The following is a 25,326-nucleotide window of genomic DNA, read 5'->3' as shown; positions in this document are numbered from 1 at the left end:
TTTCTTGCCACTATCGCCATGGCTTTTTGGTTTGAAGCTTTTGAGGAGTCATGAATTTGCATTGCACTGTCTCTCAGATCGAAACAGTGGAAGAAATCATTTCGCTGTTGTTCTCATCGTCGATTTGATATAATATCCACACAGTTTTCATTCTGATAAATTATTTATTGATAAATAAAAAAGAGACTACAAACACCGTTTTCGTTAAAATTAATTAAGTTAGTAATTTCTTGACTCACATTTTCAGTATTTTATTTAAAATTAAAATTTGTTACATCGGCCCAAAAAACAGTTTTTCTTTTACCTAGATATAAATACTTTTAAATAGCAAATTTAATTTCAATATTTTCGATTTTCTTCTGTAATAAAAATTGTTTTTATCTCTTTATCCTTTCTAAATTATTTACAAATCTCTTAACTTCAATAATCATTTTTTTTAATTCAAATTTCATATTTCTTTTTTGTTGTTCATTCACATTGATTTGATGCTTTTCGACACTTATCTTTTTCTTTATTGAATTATCTATGAGTTCGATTACATCCAAATGTTGCTGATTATCAATTTTCTTTAATTATTTTTTGTTGTTTTTACTTTGATTTTAATTATAGACATTTTCCATTTAAACAGATTTTTATATTCAATATTTCTGTAGTCATATTGAAACCATTTTAAATTCTATAGTTTTAATTCTGAGAGACGAAACAGTTATAATTATTCTATCATCGTAAATATTCATTCAATTTTTTATGTTGTAACAAATTATGCATGATAGTCAAAGCACCTAGCACAGTAATTAAGTATGGCGTATGTCAAATTTTAGTACGAGTTGCCATTTGCGTACTCAAATCACGGTGGAGTTGAACAAAACTTAAATAGAGTCGCGATCCCACCTCTTTCTTCATGTTCTCCAGGTTGTCGAAGAAAGCCATTTTAACGCGAATTAGCTTAGAATTAGTGCCTCTATCCGTTGACTCGTCGGTTCCGCACGGCCATCAGTGCCGATTCTCCGAAACGGCTGGATGGATTCGCGAACTGAATGTGGTTCCTTATAGTACTCGAGTCCCTCAATAAGAACATGAAGAAAAATCAGAGGTGGTATCGCGACTCTATTTAAGTTTTGTTTAACCCCACCGTGAAAAAAATGCGTCAGTGCGATAAAGAGCACCAGTTCAATAAAGGATTTCCATAAAATTTTTCGCACTAGAGCGATAAAGTAAATGATAAAATTGCTTCTTTACGTAAAACGTTGTATTACACACGGAGCATAATTGAATTATTTCATCACATGATGTATTGTGAATTGTATTGGCTTCGCCTCGGGTTCACAATTCACGTCTAGTGATGAAATATTTCGTTATGCAACCTAGTTTCATAAATAACTATTTTTACCTTAACACTAAACATCGTGACTTAGAAAAACGTTGTTCCTAACTTATGCTTAAAGGCTTTTTTTAACGGATTCGATTAAAGAGCTCGCCTTCGGATGTCATTCGCTGAAAATGGCATTCGTTGTGCACTGAACGAGGCACTGAGCTTCAGTGGTTATATTTGAACAACTTAATCAATCAATTGCTTTCGAATGAAGTAACTTCCACTTCTTGCAATATTTCAAACTCCATCATCTTATTTTCTTTGCAAAAGCCCACAAACAATTTACAATTACAATACATCACTTATTATAGGAGTATTTTCGTCCAACTTTTTTGGTGCAGTTCTTTAAGTCATGAAAAAGGGTGAACAAACCTCAGCATTATAATGTGTAACATTTGGAAACTCTAGCTGCTTCTGTTGCATAAATCGTTGTAGGAAACTCGATGCAAAGTACTTTATTAACCGAAACAACAAGATCAAAAAAAAATCCAATAATTCAGTTCTTCTTCTTTTGTTGAGCACACGATGTGTCTAATAAAGTACTTAGCACTCGACGACATCGAGTGCAAAGTACTTTACTCGGCTCTATGAGTACAGAAGACGTAAGGTCTAATAATAGTACATTACGTCCGAGGTTCAAAATTTTTATTTTGACGAGTGGGTATGTTATGGCCCGACCCGACGGTGAAGTCTGTATTCCCACTAGTCAAAATAAAAATTTGGAACCTCGTACGTACAGTGCTTTGCGTGCTTCTCGTCGGTAAATGCGAAAACTGTACTCAAAAAAATTGCATTTACCGACCAGAAGCACGTAAAGTACTTTGAGGCATCTAAAGTCTACAAATTTTGCACATTATGATGTTGTATGAATAGCCAAAATGCAACCGATAATTGTAGCGGACGTTCAGTCCGATTCCTTGTGCCAATATACTCGCTTTGCGTTTTTCGAGCTTTTCCGTTATGAAAAGTTGAGGAACAAAGTTTCTTTTTCGAAAATCACCCTTCTCTGCACATTTTCGGTGACCGGAGCTATTTTAAAGGCATTTCCAACACCAATATAAAATCAGAGATATAACTTTATCATGTAAATGTATTGTTGGGTGCATCTTAAAAGTGAACGGGTCGTCACGTTTTTTCAAAACCCGAACCAAACCGAAGCCGACCCGATTTGCATTTTCAAAATCCGAGTCTGAAAATTTTGAAACTCTAACCCCAACCCGAATTACATTTTTTAAACCCGAGCCAGAGAAAAGTGATCCGACTTTTAACAGTGTAAAAATGTGAAATGACAGTGTACGTGATTTCCTAATCTATTATTTTCCACTACTATGCAAGAGGTGCTTTGACGAAGTTATTTAAGTAAAGAATGAGAATTATTGTGAAAACATCCAGCCGACCGGCCACTGGCATAATTTGGCACGATTTTATTTTATTATTGTTTTAGACATCATCGGAATAACATTTATTCGAACACATGCAATAGATTAACCACCAACGAATCTTAGACGTCCAACATTTTTTTTGCTTTAATATTTCACTATCGTTTCAACAATCAACACTTCGATTTAACCGTTTCGGAACTATTGGTTTTATCATCGTCGCAAAACACGTAACCGATTATCAAGCTAAAGATTGTAGACTAGGACGATTGTATAGGCTATTATGCTTTATCAACACTAAAATTTTGTATGCCGTGTATCCAAATCGTTCATCATTCAAAAACAAAAATTATTCCCGAGGTTTCCGAGGAAATTGAAAGCATTCGCAACTGTTATGTCGATCTAGTTGGGGTGGGATAGCTTCGAGTGTAGGACTAACTACGAATAGTAAAAGCTTGCCCTCAAGGCGATGACGTACTCACATACGTTTGCTTAATATTGTGTCGTGTATGCACGTAAATACACTTTCTGGACGCACTGAAACCTTCGGGTTTTTCTTTATCGTTGCAAATGTATACAACGTCAAGCTCGATATTCACATGTTACCGGACAGTATCTGTTCAAAAATATTTTTTGTTTGTTTCCGAGTTCCACGATAAACACTTCTGCGAAGTGATTTCCTTTCCATCTCCTCTGTTTCAGTTCCACAATTCAGATTTCACTTTTATGTCGTGTAGAAATCAATGGACAAATTAAAATAATTTTTAGCTAATATCACTATGGTAATACAAGACTTTGTCAAAGTCTCCATATCAACGAACATCACGAACAAACCACGCACGAGGTACACAATTTTGTTTTTTCTTTTCTTCCTAAACTCTAATTTTACTCGAACTATTTCCGTCCATTTAAATGAACGGATGCACAAATTCCGTTTTCTAGGTCCGTTATTCGAACTAGACATAGTCGAGTCATCCACACTCGTCGGGATTCTGGGCACAATATTTGGGGAAAATGGGTTCCGCTCGCAGACCCAATTCGATCAGTTGATTTCGATAGATTGCCATTCGATTGAACACCTCTTTCGGAACCACTTCATAGTCATGGAAATCGGGAGGATCCGTCCACAATCTGTCGGAATCCATTCAGTTAGGAATCGTTCTGAGAACGCTTTTCTTTTTGCTTACCTTTCGGCCAATGCACCAACACGTGGCCACAGTCTCGTATCCAGGGTGTTTTCATCAACCTGTTCTGTCCACATACACGCCTCTCCGCCCAACACCTGTTTGAGGGAGAAGAAATTACGAAAATTCAATTTACTTCGGCTGAGCGCAGAACTTGCTTCCGGTTACCTGTTTCAATTTCGATGGTTCAAGGCGTAAATGTTCCCATGGTCTGTGGTTATAGATTTTCTGAAACGTTCTGTATGGCGAACAGGCACCTTCACCTTGAACATTGAAAATTATGACTTTACGCAACTGGATTTACCCCCAAAAAAATTCAAAATTTACTTGCAGATGGTCTCCAACTGCCGAAACCACAATCCAAATACCAAGCATCAACATGCGAGTAGACGACATTATAGCCACTAGACAGTAAATCGTAATTCTCTTGCCAGGTACTGCCACCCCAAATTTGCACAGCAAAATTATTTTTCGACAAACATGGCGGTCCACTTGTAAGGCCACTCGACCACACAGCCACATTTCGAGGAATAACATTTTTGTTGGCCTTTTTCAGTCTGAAAATGTTATCAAATTTTGACTCTGGAATCGGCATCGTCGGTCATCCTGAAAATTACCTATCAAATGCCTGAAGCATAAAGTCACACCAAAGTAGTCTCAGATCCGTGTCATTGAAATGTTGTGCCCAACAGTCCAAATTCACTTCATCGCCCCCTAAATGAAAGTAGTCGGTCGGACCAGTCAGTTCTAACAGTTCAGCGTAAAGAGTTTGCAGTATCAGGAACGTGTTGTTGTTTTTGGGATTTAATTGGCCGCAAGGAGGTTCACCTGTTTGACCATTGAATGATTGAATTGAATATCGGTCGAATTCAGCTCATAGAATTGAAAATCTTACCGCAATAATAGCTCCACGGTTGTTGATTAATACATAAGCTCAGTTCGCCCAATCCTTTTTTCGGGCCCCAATCCCACCCATTTCCAGCATGTGCTGGTGCATCAATTTCCGGTATAACTTGAATGCCACGAACTCTAGCAAATTCAGCGATGTCTTTTACATCCTGTGGTGTGTACACTTCATGACTCGAATAGGCTCCATATTTGGCTAACTCGGGATAATGTTTCGATTGAAACGGAAAACTCTGTGAGTCGGTTATGTGCCAGTGGAACCGATTCAATTTTGAATGTGCCATTCCAACTAGAGTACGTTTAATGGTGTCGGTCGAAAAATAATGTCTCGATGTATCCAACATAAGGCCACGATATCTGTTCCGGACAAATATTTTTCTTTACAAAATGCTGAACAGAAGACGACTGCCGTCTGTGTACATACCTAAATTTAGGCGCATCCTCAATATGAGCCGTACTTAATATCCGCAACAGCTCGTCTTCGTCGTCCCACCAAATTATTTGATGAAGCGATGCAAACGCATGTCTTGCGCCAAAGAAACTATTGGCAGTGATGTCAACAGTGGTTGATGTATCTTCGTCTATTGAAAATAAATTAGGTTAACGCCGTCGCTACCACTATACTCATCGATTAACTTACTCTTTATCGTTAAATTATAACTCTCGTCCATATCTAAATGCACAAACGTAACATCGCTACGAGTAACCGCAACATTAACATCTAGATTTTGAATATCACAGTTTCGACTTCTCTGAGTAACTTGATCGCTGTCTTGCTCAACATTTCTTTCACTATTCGACTCAGACGGTCCGGATTTCTTTTGCACATCCACGTTCAACGTACTTCCCGATTCCATTCCCTTGACATCCGCCATAAATATGTCAAACGCATCCTCAAGCAATCTTTCAACCTCATCAAATTTCGTCGATATTTGCAATCGGACATTGTGCGATTGAAATGTTAACGATTTACTGCTACCGATCGATTTTCCGGTAGGCATTGGCCATATGTTTGGCGTTGTACCGCACGTCATTGCACAAGTTAAAAACGGCACCCGTTTCTGCCGGTTGTATAAATTATCATTTACGAAATGTTCGCGCGCACATCGATTGGCAACGCAGCGGTACGTCCACGTTTTCTCGGGCGGATTTATTTTCATCGTTTTCTCTCCCACCGAATATTGGGACATTGGCTTCAGGGATGTTTGGTTCCAATAGAAGAACATCACAATCACTGACATTCCGATCAGCAGCATGATCAAGCCGCGACGCAGTGATGTGGGTAATGCCACCATTTTTATGCGGCGGGAACCTGAAAGAAACAAATAGACAAATGAAATGATTTAGTATCGTTCAACAGTAACACTGATTGATGATGAAGTCCTAGCAACGGAATTGACGGTTTTCGTATCGTAAGAATACAGAGGTCAATCAACTGAAGTTCAGTCTGAACTCTCCACTTTAATATTTTGGTATAGAAGTTAAGGTATTTGTCAGAGCTTTAATTGGAAATGAACTGTGTATATAGCCATTCATATTTGATTAACGGCAGTGATAATATGCTTGTCGTGCGTCATTTCATGCAAATTTTACATTGTAAAAGAAACTTTTGAGGTTTTCAAGTAAAATTTGAAACCGTTCGATGTCACTTTTATCACTTTCTTGTATTTTGATCAGGGCCTATTTTTGGAATTTTTGTTGGAAATTTTGTCCAAAACTTCTAAAAAAATGTCAAAAATTTCCAAAAACTGCGAACGTCCCACAACTAAATTTTTCCGGCTCTCAATGATTTTGTTTGATAATTGACGCTCTCATCTTTCAAATTAATCATGCTCGACGTCATTTGAAAGCTGATTCTGATAGTGTCAAGAATCAAACAAAATAATTGAGAGTCAGCTAAAACGAAAGGCTGAGTTCAGGAGTTGCCAAAACCGATCGAAATGGTGGAGAAATTAGGTCTTTGGACGTTCGCAGTTTTTGGAAATTTTTTGGAAATAAAAAAAAAATCCAAAGGAATTTCCAAAAATAGGCCCTGATTTTGATAGGCTCACTGACTGTCAATTCTTGTAAACACATTGAAGTGGAACATCTCCACGAATTGACATATTTTACATTATCTTTAAACATTCAAGACATTGTTTTCAAATCTTTTACTTCATTTTTTTGAGCATGTTTTTTCTTCATTGTCTTGTCATTTATTCTTTGTTGATACAGTTAGAGGCAGTGAAATTTCAGCATGAATTTGCTTCAGCTGTTTTCGAAACTGTTTATTATTTGCCTTTTTACGGTTTTACCACTACCACGCGCGTGTGATAGTCTCAACCATACAAAAAAATACAAACAGTTTTGATTGTATGTGTAGGTCAGCTGAAAAACAGCTGAAGCAAATTCATGCTGAAATTTCACTGCCTCTGACTGTAGCAGCTGATAGGAGCATCTAACAGGTAAAAACTATAAAAGTAATTTGACCACTTTAACCAATAATTGCAAAAAATAGTAACAAACTGTGCACAGAACGGAATGTGCCGCAATTCATTGCTCTTCGTATCGGTTCCGATGTTTGTAAAACACACAAATGTATTTGTGGTGATATAGTATCAACTGATGGAACACACGGACTAAGCTGTTCAAAAAGGGCTGGCCGTCAACCTCTTCATGCAGATCTGAACACAATCATCCAAAACGCTCTCCATTCGGCTATCATTCCTTCGAGAAAAGAACCACCAGGAATGTTTCGTGATGATGGGAAGAGAGTTGACGGAGTAACCCTTGTGCCATGGAGTCGTGGTCAAATGCTCGTTTGGGATGCGATATGTTCCGACACACTTGCACCATCTTATTTGAATCAATCATCTTCAAAAAGCGGATCGGTCGCAGAATTGGCAGCAAAAAATAAACATCGAAAATACAAAGGACTATTGGAGCAGAATTTCTTGATCCTTCCATTTGCTGTGGAAACTTTTGGGGTTTGATGTTTAGAGGCGATAGATTGCATCGATAAACTCGACAAGAAAATATCACAAGCAACGGGAGAAAGAAAATCAAAGACGTATCTTAAACGACGGATAAGCTTAGCAATTCAAAGAAACAATGCTGCGAGTGTGATGGCTACATTCGATACGTCCGAAAATATGAATATAAGAACCCTAATTTTCCCATTGATAGAATTTCTATAATAAAGAGATATCGCTTCGATTTAAAACCAACTTACTTCCGCAGGGTAAAAAGTTGTACAATCCTATACAAATAGAGGAATCAAATAGTGGAATCTACGACCTGTACCGTGATAAACAAAACTTCGTTTTGTGACAGCTCAAAATTTATAGGCTTTCCTTAGTTCATATAACTTTGGCTTTTTTACTGGAGAACTAAATTCACAAGAATCCAAGATGATCTGGTCCTTGAGAAGACACGGCACTGGTTAGCAAAGTTGACATGCAGACGAACTCGATTAACTTGTCTAATTTTGTTCGTCTTGGTTTCTGATCATAACAATGTTGCACCACCGTACATAAGCTCTTAGACAAGCACAAGCAAGATACAGCCAGGTTGTAAAAACCTACCTCTATATGTGTTAGTCAGACGAAGATGACCGTTTCTTCCTTCAATATATAAAATAAAAAATTTGTTTAAACTACAACTAAGCGGAACTGCCCAATTTTAGTCGATTTAATACGCAGTGAGTAAGTCATCGTCTCTATTCAAGTATAATTACACTGAGATATAAATTAAAATTTTCAATTTTCAAGTCCACTTTAAAGTCAACCCTATAAACGTATGGAGGTATAGCTATAGCTGTATTCACGTCAGAAGCTATCGGCGCTGATTTACCTCTAGTGCAATAGTAAATTACGTCCGTGGTTTCAAATCTTTATTGTGACGAGTTGGACGTCCTTGTTAGTCTCAAATAAAAATCTAGAACCAAGTATTCGTATTGAACTTTACGTGCTGATTGGTAAATGTAAATAAAAATGAACACAAAAAATTACATTTGCCAAGGAGGAGCGCGTAGCTATTAATAGAAATAACATCAATCGATTAAAAAACAGAAATTACCGGTAGAAGATAGTAATTTACCGATAAAATATGAAGAACTACAGTTAAAAAATAATAGTTTACCGATAAAGTTTAACAAACTACCGACAGAAAATAATGAATTACCGATAGAAAATAATAAATTACCGATAGGAAATGATAAATGAATGATGAAATGACCAATTTATCGGTAATTTGATACTGTTTATCGGTAAAACGTTATCGGTAGATTTGAACATATTTATCGTTACTTTGGAATTTCCATATCGGTACTTTATTATTTTATATTCGTAGCACGTTTATCGGTTGTTTATTGGATTTATTTATCGGTCTAATATAATATCGGAACTTATTATAGCCTTGCGACTACTTTTTTCACGAATTTATCGAAGAGTCAAATTTATCAGTGTCGATAATCGTTGTCCACAAATTCAGCTTATAAATCAGTTACGCAATTGACCTATTGTTCAGTTCAGTTCGTACTAATAATACAATTTCGTTGAGGTTTATACAGATTGTAATTCCTTCTTTCCGAGTACAGCTATCGTTTATATTTAATTCATTATTCATTCACTTCATTATAATTTAAGTATTGAACCGGTAATCTCAAACATATACCAACCCTTATACATCATTATCCGAATCCTTATTATTATAAATGGTAATCAAAAAGCACAAAATGTATTTTTAGTTTATAACGAAATGTACTGCGTAATATATGAGCAAGTTTATGTTTTCCGCTTTTTTTACCATTAGTTATGAATATCATATACATGTGGTGTAGACCACTAAAGTATGCATTTAAGAGACCAAGCCCTTAAAATTAAAAAATATGGGAAAAATTCTCAAAGGACATATATGACATTGTCGTCATTTCACGTGTATGTTATATGTACAGTATACGTGGACAAGTAATATCAAAAATCGAATCTTACACTGTCTAATGAGGACGTTGGAAAACTCTTTGGCCTGGCGGTTTGCATTTGTATATATTTATGTTAGCATACCTGTTACCAACGTTACACTGTCACGCAATATTTAAAAAAAAGGAATACCAAGGCTTTCATTGTACGTGTTTAGTTGAACTAAATTGATCAACGAATAAAGCCGCAAATCAAGCAAAGGATGTGCAGTGCGAAGTGTTAATCTCGTTTTAAAAATAGACTTAATTGTGGAAAGTGAAAGGTTAAGATATCAGTGATATCAGCGAGCTGTGTGAACATTAGTTTCCTTTGACATCCTTTTGAATAGCTAAAAAATTTGTGAAAGGATTTGATTGAAATTTTAAAATTAAAATTTTTTTTTTTCAAAAATGTCAATGAACCGTTTGGCAATTGTCGCCGCAATTGGTACACATAATACTATGAAAAACCGGAGTGATGATATTCGATGGAATAGTCATCCACAGATTGAAGCCCATGAACGACCCAATAATCAAAAATTCAGTGGAGACGTTAATGTTCTGCTGGGAGGGTAAGGTGGTTTTCCTTTAAACTGTTTATTTGCTTTGGGGTGACAAGAATTCAATTTCAAACACGTTCGGCCTTGGCTATGTGAGTCATAAAGTGACGTTTTGAAATAGCTACGAAAATATGAACGTTGATCGATAAAGCTAATTGTGAATGTTTTGGTCTAGTTATATCGTAACGACCTACGATAACAAAACCTAAAAAAAATCATTGTTGTGCTTAATATCAAGTCCTCTTTTTATTAGGAAACGAGAAGAAGAAATATGACGCCGCCAGTCATAAAGTAGATATTTAAGTGTGTAGAATGTACATTGTTGAGATAAGTGTTACATGTTCATGACAACTTGCACGATTCGACTAAGACATAGAAAACAAATATTCATCTAATGAGTCTCAAGCAACAATCAATTGATGATGTTGCCAGAACCATTTTTTTGTTTTGTTTTTCGTTTAAATTGAATTAGTTTTTGTGATTGAATTGAACGAAACCTTCAACTCAAATTCAAATATCGTGCGGTACACACCATTGTTATTGTAATTGAAACTCGATTAATTCAATTTACATGCAATTTTTGAAAGCAATCGTTCGTTCCATTTTATTAGTCACAATGTTTTGCGTCTGTGTCAACACCATACGTTTCGGTGTATCGACACATCACGACCTTTTTTTGAAAAAAAAAAAAAAACATTTAAGCAAACGTTGTCAGACGTGTTTCTTAGATAAACATTTAAACAGGCACAATGTTAATGTTCCAAACGGATGTCAGGAATGGCGGACAAAGACACTGTGAGGGTAAGGATATAATTGCTAGTCGCTTCAATTTAATGTATACGTAAAAGGAACAATAAGAAAAAATCGTTTTTTTAACCTGAATTAGTGATAATGTCGTTGTATGCTTAAATTTAACCTTTCCACTGAGGAAAAATCCGATAATATTCGAATTGAAAGCTCCGATAAAAATCTCAGAGCTAAATATAGATAGACAAACACGAACAAATTTTTACTTTTATATTAAAACGGATTTATTTGAGGGTAGAAAAGAAACGTAGCGGTTGTTTCGTCCATGCATATACATTTCCAAATGAATAAAATGGTTCGAAATAAGGCTTCTTACGTGAATAAATTGTGCAAAGTACTTTTTCCGAGAAATATATTCAGAGAAAGCTTTTTGTGTCTCAACTACGAAAAATTTTCTTGGAATATTCATAAAGAAGATTTAAGTTGAAACGGTTCTATGTAAAGCGGTAAGCGGATTTGTTGTTAAGAAACTTACGTTTCATAGTCTTTTAAGTTGGCAATAGTTAAGGGCTCTCTGACTCTTTCTCTTTACATTTTAAATCTAATTAATTCAAATCTACTTGACTTTACACATTTTATAATGATTCACCACCTCTTTACCCAATCACGAACGTTACAAAACTGAAATCCGATAAAAACAGCATTTATACGAAATGCGAATAATTGTTTTAAAAAAAAATCTATTTTCAGGGCAATGTTTTCTCTTGCACTGTCGATTACATGTTTCCTCTGCTATTGCTGCCACCGAAGCCTGAAGCGACGCGACATTTTATATCAACAGCGTTGGACACATGTTGACCCGAACATGGACATATACAGCGTCGAACAGGTACACATTTTATAGAAAATAAAATATCAAAATTGAATTGATGCGTTGCAACGCGAACATTAATTGAAATTGGACCTCATTATCACGCTTCAAATTTATTATCCAGCGATATTTTGTGATAAGGAAATGTGTACGACCAATATTCCGATTTAATTAAATCCTCCGTAATGAAACTTTTATCTGATTCATTTGAATTTCGTGGTAAAACACAAATTAAATTTTAGATATGAAGCCATACGTAAAGTGGCAGGGCTGATGCTACAAGGCATTCGGTATGATTAGTCAGAATGGGTGTGCAATGCATAGGAAAAGTGAGGAAAATGAAATGAAAATTTTATTGCCTGCACCATGCGAAAGTTGACAATTACTTAGCAGTTTGCCCACTGTGAAAATGATCCATTACACGAAGAATATTTTCGGTTCATTTTCCTTAAATTCCTTTGTGATATTCAATTTTCGCATTCGACAGAAAATTCAACAGAATACATTGAACGTTGCCACGTCATTCATTAATTCGGAAACACGTTTGTGACACTCGCGAACTCACTCACGTGTTTTGGAGCAATTTCCTCCGGTTCTCCGCAAAGGTAGATTCATAGTAAATACCTCGCTTTCGGCTCGGATATACAAACTCTACACTTCTCGAGAAGTTTTTATCGCAGAACTGTTACCTCTTGTAATGAATTACTTTCGCAGCATCAAATGTAATCTACAATTTTTGATCAGAGTCGACAGAAATATAGGATTATTACTCACAGCTGTGAAGTTATCTCGTATTGTGAGTAAGAAAGTATTTAAATTAAGTTAGACCTAACAGTTGTTAGTATCGCAAGTGAATGCCTCGGCTCACAATCACACAGGTCAAAATAGTACATTACTTGTCAATGGGTCAAGTGATTGAAATGATGCGAGATGTAAACGAGACATTTTACTAAAAAAAATTTGAGGTAAGGCTTAGCCGTCGTTTCATTTTACTTCACGTAAAATATCTTCACCACAAGGTCAAGGGGTCGGTAATACTGGCTGTTTACTTGCTAACAGGAACCGACTAATTACGGTCTCGTTCAAAAGCAGTGTTTTTTTTTCGCAGTTTCTGGCCGCTAGAAAACAATATACGGTACTGTTTTCCCGGGAAATTTTCTGTTTCGACTTGTGTACCAACAAGACAGTAATGTACTATTTTGAGCATTACAAAAATAATTGTTTTTGCATCTGAGGCATGAAAATATTACTCTTATCGTCACCGATATTGATATTTGTATTTATCAATGGAACAAATGATGAAAATGATATTTATTGTGTGATTTCTTCACGTTTATAAGTAAAAATCATTTATTGCTTGCCCCATGCGAAAATGGTCGATTACGTGAGGGATATTTACGTGACACTATCGACAGGGAATCTCTGCTTTCATTCACAGAAAACGAGCTTTCGTGGGGTGCAGCCAGACGAAGAAGAATACATCGTCTGAAATATTTTGTGTCTTTCAACATAAAAATGACAATAATTGTTGATGTTTTGTGTTCTGGGACACAAATTTTGCAGTTGCTTGAGTTCCACGTGCAAAAGCATTGAAATTTAAGAGAGAAAAAGAAAATCACAAAATTGAAAGTGTCGGCCATTTTTGTTCTAGAAATAATTTCAATGGATGTAATGAACACATATGGCAAACACGTTTAGTTGCGTATTTTTCACTTATATTCACAAACACTGAACACTTTGACACAATTCACTTCACTTCACTGCAACAGTTATTTTCATCATAAGGAGAGAAACCACGAAATTACAGTATACGTGTGCATTCGTATGCCGAGAGAATTATTTTTCATATTTCGCTTTCGGCTCGGATATGGAAACTCTACACTTGTCTCAACTAACAGTTACCGAAGCTTGTTGCTCAACAACACACTTGTGCGGTTGCTCTTATCTCAAAATGGTTCCCTCATGTAATGAATCATTTTCGCAGCATGCACTGTAACCTACTATTTTATCCCACGTAACCAAATGTAACAACAGAAACATCAGCGCAACGTCCGTAACGAATGTTTTTCGAAATAGTTAAAAGTTTATAGTTCGAGTAAGAAATGTGCCTAAAAATGTGTGTACCTGCTCACTCCTCACGTATAATGTTTTTTGTCAAAAATTAACTCTTTTTTTTACTCTGCGCCGAGTAGACAAACTTACAAAAAATGTTCCATTTCTAACAAGATTTCTTATCGAAATTTTCGTTCAACAACACAAAAAGTAAGACAAAACGTACGGCACGTACACATTGCGACAGTTTGTGTATTTGACTTTACCTTCTACATTTTGGTTCAACAATTTTTTTTCCATTTGCTTTCTTCACGCACGAAACGTAATTATAATTTTAATGCAAAAAAATATTATTAATTGACTATCAAGTGGCATAAAACAAAAATGACTGACAAAATTCGTGAGTTGGCGATACACGATACCGAGAAAACAAATATTTGTTATCAAAATGAATCGAGTCCACACATGGAACGAAATTCGGCAAGCGATTAAAATTTTTGTTTTGGAAACAGTCGTTCACTGTTCAGATGAATCAATATAAATTTTAAAGAATTTGCGAAATTTTCCGCTCATGCAACAGGTGTTCTTAAGTGCAAATGGTAGGTCTTCTAGCCATAAGTTTCTGCAAAAACTTTTTTGATGTATACGTTTTTATCGTCGCCGGCTGAAACGATTTAAAATACCCAACGCTCAACGACTAGAATCAACAATCGGTCGAGAAATTCAAATCGTTTTAATTTATAACAGTCTTTCCCAACTGTAGAACGACACTAAAACGTTCGACATACAAAGTTGTTGCCTGTTGCTCCAGGTAAGATGAGGTTTCCCTACACGACTTCCAATATTCCTTTGCGACTAATCATATCCCCATCGAATAACGCAAATTTCACGCACGTGTTGTAAGTTACTACACATTGGATATGAAATTGTAGCGAAAGAGTTTTTCATCTGCGACACTACGAGACAACCATTTATAATTCGGTCCATTATTATAATTACCTATCCACAGTAAAGTGGAAAGTTAGATAAGAAACCATGTGTTATGCAACGTATGCAATCAACCATTTTTGTATTAGAGACATACTTGGTATGTAAATAAAAAGTCGTCATATCTAATCAGCAAAAATAGCATGGTTAAATGACTGATAAAAATTTAATTATCACCATGTTCACAGAAACTGAGAGTGCATAAGCCGATATTCCTTTACCATTACATTGAGTAATTTATACTACGGAAATGAGACAGTTTGCATAGAATCTCTTTCCTGTTGTTAATTAGGTTTCCATGTCACGGATAGTATAGTTTTCCGAACGTTATGCTTATGCGAAGAGACGAATGAGTAGGTTTATAAGTAGGGAAGAACATTTTTAGCTACTAACGCAGGCCAAGTTTTAATTATTTTTTTTTTTAAATAATCTGTTCAAACAAATTTGTCTTTTTTTCAGTACTACGACATCACCGCTAACAACGGAATCGACGACGACCAGTACGCTCAGATAATGAGAAACCACGGTCCGCCACCTGCCTACGACATTGCCGTAACAATGAAGAATCCGATGAAAATGAATATATGTCATCTATGCCAGAACAAAGTTCGCATGAACTGTGACTGCGATTCGCGGAATGCCAACGAACTACCAGCGAAAACCAAACGTGCAACCGAACAATTGTTGAACGTACAGACCATGTCTGAACAACAAAATCTGCATCAACGAACCACAGCCGACACATGCGACAAGTGTGACAATGAATTACGATACAAAAATAAGAACGTGTGTAACGAAGACTTACTGAATGGTAACTGTCAAGAGGATGAATATTGCCAGTGTACAAACGCCTATAAATATGTGCCTAACTGTCGAGCATGCGGGAAAGATCTTTATGCGCCGAACGGGACAAGCAATGAACACGACATCAACGATAATGTGCCTTCAACGTCAGGAGACGGATATGTCTGCAGTAATGGTGATATTAATAGTAATTATGAGGGTAGTGATGATGAAGAAGGCGAATTTGATTCATTAAATCAAAATGGGATCATTCGAGTTGATATGAAAAAATTGATTGATGATCAGACCGGGCTACCCACTTACGAGGCAGCTTTAAAATTAGAGTCTAGCGGATATGTTTAAATGGAGAAGACGTTGAAAAATATTCTCTTTAGAACTGAACCTCTGGACTACCTCTAAAGTAATACTTATATGTAAGTTTAACTACTCTCCTTTTAAAAGCTCTCTTCTGTTTTAAACAAAATGTCATTTAAAGTTCCCAAAGACTAGTTATTGTTCTCAGAGAAACAAAAAAGTTAATTGGAAAGTGGAGTTGTCATTTAATGTGGGCTCGTTGTTAAACACTTAAATTTTGACTAGTTGCTTGACGTTGACCAACCAGAAATGGAAAGAATATTTATAACAAAAAGTAACCCTGTGATACTAGAATAACTCATTCTGGAAATATTTTACATTAGAATATAAATTGTATCAAGGTCAGTTCAGGGTCGGACTGGCTATCAACAGATGAACCGGACGATGTTGCAAAAAAGAATCAAAAAGCTCGAAAAATTAAATTTTCATAAAAAAATTGAAAAAACCCACAGGCCCAGTATGGCCTGTCGGTGCCTGATCAGCGTCATAATTAACATAATAATTGTATTACCGGTTGTGACAGAAATTGCAGAAACGTCAACAGAAAAATAGTTAAATTTTAACTCGACCATATCACTGCTCCTAGCATTACCACTGAATCAAAAAACGTCAAATTTGTAGGCTTTAGTGATAAGGTAAGAGGTACCGTGATTTCATTAGCCTACATTTTCTATGTTGGCAGCAGTGCTATTACTCGACGTATTTTGGTGTAGCAACATATTAGTGTAGCGCATGTTCGCAGGACTCCGGTACAGCACTGACAAAGAAAATTTCGTGAACATATGTCCAGTATGTATGAAATGGCTGGAGGACAGCTTCATTTCTGCCTTACTTCGGATATGTATATTCCAACGTCTGACATGAATATCATACATGTCCGCCGTATAATCATACATACTGCTCGTATGTTTATACGTCGAACATGTACTGCTCGTGACTATTCATGTCACTCGTATGTTTATACGTTGAACATGTACGATAGCTGTCTGCCAGCCATTTCATGAATGCTGGACGTATGTTGACGAATTTTTTAGATTTTCAATAAGTCTGTTTTGCAAACGAATTCGTTTTCTAATCTGGCAATAAGTATTGTTCTTACTCACTGTAACCTCGGAAAATTACTCATTAGACCCGTACGAAGTACTGGGGTCTTATAGGTTTACGCATACGTTTGTAACACGTCCAATTGGACTCCCTGAGTAAGGGGAAACCTATTGTGGTTGTCTAGAGATGCCAAATCCGCGAAAAAAAAAATGTCCGTCTGTCCGTCTGTCTGTCTTCACGATAACTTGAGTAAAACGCATCCGATTTTGAAAATTCTTTTTTTCCCCGTTTGGTAATGTCAAAAGACAGGCTAAGTTCGAAGATGAGTGATTTTGGATCGACCCCTCCCGAGCTGTGGCCCAATAAGTGCTTTACGGTTTTTCGAAGATATCTCCGGACATTTAAAAAAAAAAGTTTATGGAAATCGGATGACCGACTCGTGAGTTAGACCCCTTGGTGTGGAACAGGCACAGGGCGGCAAGCAGTTTTTGCTTGTAGGTCGGCCACATTTGAACATATTTCGTCTGTTTTAGCTTTATTAGATAGGTATTGACCGTACCAATCAGGGGAAAAAAAATTATGAAATTATGTTCTCCGAAGCGTGAGCTAGGTCTCTTGGAGTGAGCTCTTATCTGGCTACTCGGAAGTACAGTGAACGTGGTGTATTTTGACAATATCTCGAGTAAATTTTGACCGAATTTCATGAATTTTTTTTTGTTTGAAAGGTATTAACGAATGTAAAGCGTCGGTACTATTTCCGGTCTCCTAACAAAATGGCTGCCGGCGGCCATATTGGATTTTAGTAAAAGTGAAACATCTTGGGAAAAATTATACTTAGAGAGTTTCTGTTAACATGGAAATAATTTGTTATGTGTGTGGGGTTTCAGGGATTCCATATACGGACATCTATATATACCTATATACAGCTATATTGAGCTATATACAGGCATATAGAGCTATATAATAGCATATATTTATCTGTGAAATGTTTATTTATAGTGAAATATAGTTAAATATAGCGGTATATAGCTGTTTAAATAGGAATTTATGAAATTTGTCTTCGTACGGGGCTGTCTATATTGCCTCCGGCAATTTAGTTGTATATGATAACAAGGCAAAGAGTGGATAATGTAAGTGATTTTAAAGGGAGAATAGTTTTTCAGCAGAGAAGAAAATGAAGTAAGAGAAATGAAGAGTTTCACATTAAAGGCTTTTGATACGAATAGGTGTTTCGTACGGGTCGGCGTTAGCTATGTTTTTTTCATTGACATTAGTTTTGCTCACCTCGCATTTAATAAGTGTTATCGCTCGGCAGATATTGGTCTAATTGAAAAACTAATTCCTTTACTGTAGTCCTGCCAACATGCACTACAATGGTATTTTGTTTGCCCAAAATCAGTCAAGTTAAAATTCAATTATTTTTCAATCGATAGTTGTCATGTTTATGAAATCAATACGCAAACATACATTATATGTTACATGGTAACGTGATTTGTAACATTATATTGAACTTATTGAGCAAATCAAAATGTTCTACATTATTAACAATCAATGTCATGGAATACTGAATGTATTGTGTAAAGCCAATCGTTTTCAATATTATATTGAACTACACTCAACACCTCATCTGAAATCGAAATCAATATTTCGAGTTAAAGTTTACAGAACGAAGAAAAAAGTTTCCGATACTATCGGTTGTATATGGCGAGTTCCATGGCATGTCCCGTGATTGCATTTCACAAAAGCTCGAAATCTCCAGAACTTTTCTTAGAGCAATCTTCAAGAAACTTTATCCCATTCACTAGTGAACCGAATTGAAAAGAATCCAAGATGCCCGTAGCAAAGTCTAATGGATTTCGAGTCAATTGGTTTGATGTTTCGTTACTCATGGGACGGGTCATGGATTGTCTCATATATAAAGCAAATGAAAGTTTTTCAACTTTATTTTGTTGGTGAGAATGTTCTTTCGGTGTGAATGTAGCCAAGAAAACTTCTGTCTCGAAGACATCATCAACATTATTCTTGTTCCACTGGAACTTCCGGAAAGGTAATACAACAATCATTATAACTAACTGTAAATTGCATTCCGAAAAAAACCGTTAATCGACCATCTTCCTTACAGTTTCGTAAATGTAAGACGTTTGAGTGATTTATGTAGTGTTTAGTGAGATACAATTTGACATAAAGAAATTCCCTTTCCTATTCTGTTAAAAATTACCCTGTCAAACTACCCTGATATCATGGCCGCCATCGAAGGTACGCGGTAGATGTACGCTTTGACACAAATATTGTTAAAGCTTGTCTCACCGACGTTGATGATTAAGTTTGATTAATCTGACGATACAATTTGTTCAATGGGCAAGTTGATGTAGCCTTGAATCTAGCTAAATCGTCCGGAAACATTGTTAGTACCGGATTATTGAACGTAATAGTAGATTATGCGCCACTGTCCACATTTTTTATTTTAACGATGGGTTCGTAGCCCAGCTCGTCAAAATAGAAATTTTGACAGATGCACATACGGCCTCACCAAGCTACAGTAGTTAACATTGTAAGACCAGCCACTGTATGTAACTTGTTTTTTGGGGTTTTCAGTGTTGAGAATGTCAAATGACAGTTGTGTTAGTTGGTTTTCCTACTCATACAGGAGCTCATGTCGCAAGGACAGCCATATTAAATGAATGTTCGCTTCATTCTCATCCATTTTCATTGTCAAGATTTCTGGTGGGGTATTTTTCCTAATTAAATTTCTCTAATCCTTCGTCGTCCTCATTTTGTGGCTATCAATTAGTATTACCTTAGGATAGGTATTAGCGATAGACTTGTGTAATTAGCTCTAATTTTGCTGTCAACCCTTAGACTAGAGTTTCAATTAAATAAATCGATATAAATGCAACAACATACAAATCAATCGCATTCAATTATTTATGTAAAATTGATTTACAGTTTAAAATTAACTGAAATTTTCAGCATACACAAACACACACGTTACCATAGTAATAACTTTTCTCAAACAATCTGGTTTAGTCGAATTGATAATATGGAATTGAATGAATTTATCCGTTTTTATTCGAATACAGGAATAGAGTCGAGTGACAGTGATTGTTTTGAAAGGCAGCGATATCATTCAAAACTTTAAAATTTTAATTAAATGTTAAATTGTTGTACTTAATCAAAATGTTATTAAATGTTTAAGATCTAGCAATTAGTAGAAGTGTAAATTCAAATAGAAAAAGAAAAGAAAATATTTTTGTTCGAAGCCAAAAAGAGACCCGACATTGCGATACGGATACAGTCGATTATTAGAAAACTATTAAATGTTAAATTATATGAAAGATGTAAAATGCAACAAATCAATTAAAAACAAATGTTACCACCAAAGCAACTGAATGATTCTTCGTTGAATGGGTTTTTCTTTAGTGTTTTTAACTCAATGAATCAAAACAAAATAACCGAACCAAGGGAAGAAAAAAAGTTACTGGACCGTCAGCCACCAGCCCTAAGCAGCAATGCAATACTGTTGATTGAGCTGTAAGTATTGTACAGAGATTTGAGACATAATTTCGTTTTTACGATTTAAATGAGATGAAATTTTTGGAAATCTTTTACAAAAGAACCAATTCATCCGTTGCTACGGTCAAAAACTACAAAATTTCAAATACGTCTCTGGGTTTATCTTGAAAGAGCACCACTACTCTCAGATTCGCTTGTTGTATGAGCACCACTATTCCCAAACACAAGTCGGCGTCCCTGTGAGTTACTACCATCCTACACGGTAAAGACATTTAATAAGGAACTGAATAGACCCGTAAAGGCATCTCGTGTGACATACAACCGACCTCATGTTTCATACGTTTGAATTCTTTTTTTTTTATAATGCGAGTTTGCTAAGGAGATTGGAGGAAAATGAGGTTCTTCATATACAATATACCGACACGAAGACATTTAAACCATTTAGTCGAAATGGTATTTTCTTGTATTTTCTGGAACTTTCTTGGTTTTATGGAAATTTCTTGGAAAATTTCTCGAATTCCTAGAAAAGGAATTTCAAGAAAATTAAAAAAATTTCAAGAAAATATTCTCCCGAAAATAGGACTTGCATTTAGGATTCCTATGTGAACATTTTGGTCATTATCATTTTTGAATTAGACCATTATAACCGTAGAATGTGGCAGGACCGAATTATTGATAATTTGAAATTCGGTAATTTACCGATGAAATTACAGAAATTATCAAAATTTACTGACAAAATTACCAAAAAGTAAGTTTTTTTGTCAGTAAATTGGGAAATTTCATTGGTAAATTAAATAAATTCAAATTACAAATAAAAGGACCTGGAACGTGGTCTGCAATTTAAAATTGCCCGCTTGGAATCGTTTGTAAACTGAACTTCTTGGGTTTTTTATTCACACTATTGGTTCCAATAATTCCTTTAATTTCACCGCATAAATGAACCTCTTCTTCACACAGAGCTTTCTACATTTGCAATAATTTCTTGTCACTTGCCAAAAGTAAGATTTATTTATAATAAATTCACTAGGTCTCACCTGTTGGGTGGGTAAGATCCCTTAATTGTTTGTCTGAGCTTCTCAATAGTATTTTTTTGGCAATGATTTATTGATTTATATAAATGAAATGTAATTTTGTATGTTGATGGCCACAAAAACGCATTTAGAAGAACAACTGCTAGAACGGTCTAATAAATGTCTCATTAATGATTTAATTCTGTTTAGTTTCACTGAAAATCTTCAAAACTTTGTATATAAAATTCCCCGGTAAAAATGACGTATATTGATGATTTCAATAAAAAAAATCGTGTGAATTGCGGCCCCGCTTCGCTCTGGCCGCAAACTTCACACTCTTTAATTTTGGTTCTGTTTATTCGGTTTTGTTGACAAGGCAAAATCAAATAACAAGGCTCCAGATCATTTTAACAAAGAGTAGAAAAGGCTTCTTTTGAGAACTACTCCCAGATGGTTGAAACGATACCACCCATTTTCGTAATGTTCTGAAAGAACAGATTGAGACACTTATGAGTTGATCACTAAGGCGGTGACCGCAGATGCTTTTTATTGAACAGACTCATTACAGATTGTTCAACCTGATAAAAACTGTTTTGTTTCTTCAAGTTGACATTTCAAACAATCTGTAATGAATGTGTTCAAAAAAATGTGTCTATTTGTCAAAATTACACATGTTTTCAATGAAACTTAAACTCGTGTAATTTGCGGCCCTCGCTTCGCTCTGGGAACTTTAACCTCGTTAATTTTTATTCTATTTATTCGCTTTTGTTTACGAGGCAAAGTCACATAACAAGAAAAATACTATTGAAATGGATACAAAAATTCTGTTAGCAACAACAGCTTGTTAGTTAGAACAACATAATCTATCTTAGAACCTAACCTCAGGAATTCATTTCATTCTCCACCAAACATTTTTTTTCAAATCCGTTGAACTTTGCTCCAGTTATCGTGTTAACAAAGTGCAGAAAATGCTTCTTTCGAGAACTACCACCAGATGGTTGAACCGATACCGCCCATTTTCGAACTTGACCTGAAGATTTCAATACTTCGTCGATTAAAAAAAAGTTTTTGAAAATCGGTTGAGATTTACTCAAGTTATCGTGTTAACAAAGGGCACAAAATCTTAACATTTAACGTTTTTCCATCACTTATGGGTTTGTTTTTATAACAAAATTGTTACATCATGTAATGAATTACTTTCGCAGTGTGTAACGTAATCTATTCATTCTTTAAGGCAACAAGTAATTGGATTGGTAACAAGTGTAGGATTCATTGAAGAATTAGTAAAGTTACGACGGCGTAGGAGTGAAAACGCATTGGTATCGATAACTCAAAACTATTGGGGGTTTAATATTTACACACTTTAAAGTTGTTATAAATAGTCAGACTGAAAATAAAATTCGTAAACTCTTTTAGAAAGACGTAACTGAAATTTTGAACAGTTGTAATAACATAAACGTTTTCTCTCTCTCTCTATGTATGTTGTGGCCAAATTTTTGAACCAAACATCTTACAAAATTTAAATTTATAATCAGTCAGATGTTCAGTAAAAGTTGTTTAGCAACATTTGTTTTTCACTATTTGAGATTGAATGTACTGTTGGCAACACAAAATTCTCACTAGTTGAAAATTCCGTTAAAAGTCACGTCGTCGTCTTACTAAAAATAATTAATCTTTTACAGTGGAATTGTACTGATTGTAATATTGGTAGTCGGTCTCGTATTCTACTTAAGTCATCGAAATTCCAAAAAACGTGGTAATCGAAGACGGTGGATGCAAAGCGATGTAAACATTGATAATTGCAACGATGGTCAGGTATTGAATCAGGATCGGAATTCATTTAACCAAAAACTTTAATCAAATGCTTTTTGTCAGATCTACGATACAACTATCGACGACAGACAACCCAATGAGTCTATCGCTCATCGAAGAAGGTGGCCGAGAAATGACAGTGATGATCATCAGGTATTTTATGCAAAAGCAGCTCAAATTTAATTAATGAAAACAATTTCATTTTGAAAAATTGAATTCCTCCAGATAATCGATCCAACATTTGAAGAACGTCATCCTCGTACGATCGATTTGGATCAAGATGATTGTCCGCCTTCGTATGAATCATTAGTTCAACAGAAAAAGAGGAAACGTCCGCGAAACTCTAAATGTAATGCAAAAGGATTGGACAGAATTTTGCCCAAGTGTCATAATACTAACAATGAAGAAACATTGCTGTCCACACAGTCACCGTCTTACATTTCAATAATATGCAATGAAAATTCTTCTCTCATTGAAAACCAACAATCAGCCGCATCGACATCGTCATCCGATAATGCCGCATTCAATGATACAGACAAAGTTTGCACCGAGCGTGAAAATTGTTTGAACAATGACTTCAAAGTGAACAATCATAAATTGCAGAAGAAGCAATTAGCAAGACGAACTGTTGATGGTGAAACGGAAACCAGCGAAAAACCAACCACCATTCCGACAAAAACAGTAAGATGTGCAAATGGTATTGCTGTATTGGATGCAAGTGGATTACCTACTTACGATACAGCATTAAAAATTCAAGAATGCGGCAATATGTGAAATTGCTTCGAACCACACAATACTCTGTGTATACAGTTTCTGTATAGACTCAGTGTAAATATTAAATGACAAATATTTCTCGTTATTTTGAACAACAGGGGCGTTCGTTTGTCGAAAGCTTATAAAACACATTCCATTCATCCTTTAAGTTCTTTTTGTGTGCATAAATTGTCTGATAAATGGGTCGATTGGATCACACACATAAATATATATAGAACGTCTTGAAATATTTATATCGACAATAAGAAGGCTGAGGTGTTAAGGGTGCAAATGACCAACAAAACACGGAATAAATTTTCTATGCAGAATCAGATAAACTAGTCGGATGGTGGTTTGTACGACGTCTGACTGCTTAAGGCAATTGGGTGATGCATACAAATGGGGAATGCATTAAACAGAGATTTCTGCTTTTATGTTTTGGCATCAAACTTTTTTTTTTCATAAGTTGGAACGAAGTTGATGCAAATCATCTATCGTAGAAGCAGCTTATTATTTCCCATGTAAGGACGCGTTTGGTAGAATTGTAAAGTCTGGTCTGACAGTAGGTTGTTGAGTCGTCCAACGTTTGCCGAAAACACCATAACATATTGTGTCTAATTGACGTAACCAGAGCTCTTAGCATTACATACACTGCAATCTAATCAGCAATTTTACTCTTGGATCTATTACTTCATTTGATCTTAGTTAAGAAATTGTTTCCAAATTCTTTAATTCGTTTCTTTCAACATGCTTTTTGCTACATAAGATTTCATTAGCTTTTTTACCACGGCTAATCGTTCATTTCTGAAGTCTTTTATGACCCATAGGGTTCAGTAATATACTTTTGGCTTTAAATCATTACAATGAAAAATCATCAATTGAAGATGTTGTTATGTTGTCTTCCGCAATTTTTACATTTGCATAAAAATGAGCCATCCCCGATTCATGGTTTTAAAAAACTGATTTAAAGAATGTCTTCGTCAAAAACATGTCACTAAGTCCTTAGCGTCTTTAGGTATTAATTTCAGTAATTTATCAGTGA

At 35.6% G+C, this 25,326-nt stretch overlaps 3 protein-coding genes and 1 long non-coding RNA gene across 6 annotated transcripts in view; 2 read left to right on the top strand and 2 right to left on the bottom strand.

Annotated features, from left to right (window-relative positions):
* Positions 1-744: 744 nt before the first annotated feature.
* LOC119084170 overlaps positions 745-25,326 on the bottom strand; it is a 30,320-nt gene continuing 5,738 nt past the window's right edge. The window contains exons 2-3 of the long non-coding RNA XR_005089017.1: positions 17,869-17,873; positions 745-2,191 (exon numbers count right to left, since the gene is read on the bottom strand). This is a non-coding gene — a long non-coding RNA (uncharacterized LOC119084170). The remainder of the gene's footprint in view (positions 2,192-17,868; positions 17,874-25,326) is intronic.
* Positions 3,388-21,302, bottom strand: LOC119084167 (probable beta-hexosaminidase fdl). Of its 2 annotated transcripts, XM_037194024.1 has the most exons (10): positions 21,293-21,302; positions 15,372-15,379; positions 5,482-6,153; positions 5,266-5,422; positions 4,831-5,198; positions 4,553-4,763; positions 4,263-4,492; positions 4,104-4,198; positions 3,939-4,033; positions 3,388-3,882 (listed from the first exon to the last, which is right to left on the bottom strand). In XM_037194024.1, the coding sequence occupies exons 3-10, from the start codon at positions 6,134-6,136 to the stop codon at positions 3,723-3,725; spliced, it is 1,971 nt and encodes a 656-aa protein (XP_037049919.1). In that variant the 5' UTR covers positions 6,137-6,153; positions 15,372-15,379; positions 21,293-21,302; the 3' UTR covers positions 3,388-3,722. The 2 variants fall into 2 exon arrangements, with proteins under 2 accessions (XP_037049919.1, XP_037049918.1); XM_037194023.1 differs by lacking the exons at positions 15,372-15,379; positions 21,293-21,302 and adding an exon at positions 14,274-14,322.
* Positions 9,966-16,590, top strand: LOC119084168. The gene is made up of 3 exons (XM_037194025.1): positions 9,966-10,349; positions 11,835-11,973; positions 15,454-16,590. Exons 1-3 carry the CDS (start codon positions 10,189-10,191, stop codon positions 16,138-16,140), a joined length of 987 nt encoding a protein of 328 aa, XP_037049920.1. The 5' UTR covers positions 9,966-10,188; the 3' UTR covers positions 16,141-16,590.
* LOC119084169 lies at positions 19,855-24,400 on the top strand. Of its 2 annotated transcripts, none has more exons than XM_037194027.1 (4): positions 19,855-20,727; positions 23,402-23,534; positions 23,595-23,684; positions 23,757-24,400. In XM_037194027.1, the coding sequence occupies exons 1-4, from the start codon at positions 20,564-20,566 to the stop codon at positions 24,303-24,305; spliced, it is 936 nt and encodes a 311-aa protein (XP_037049922.1). In that variant the 5' UTR covers positions 19,855-20,563; the 3' UTR covers positions 24,306-24,400. The 2 variants fall into 2 exon arrangements, with proteins under 2 accessions (XP_037049922.1, XP_037049921.1); XM_037194026.1 differs by having other exon boundaries at positions 23,754-24,400.

Source organism: Bradysia coprophila, unplaced genomic scaffold (assembly GCF_014529535.1).
Source record: "Bradysia coprophila strain Holo2 unplaced genomic scaffold, BU_Bcop_v1 contig_732, whole genome shotgun sequence".
Taxonomy (NCBI): Eukaryota; Metazoa; Arthropoda; class Insecta; order Diptera; family Sciaridae; genus Bradysia; species Bradysia coprophila.
The sequence above is the reverse complement of the archived record's forward strand: the minus strand, read 5'-3'. Positions and strand labels throughout refer to the sequence as shown.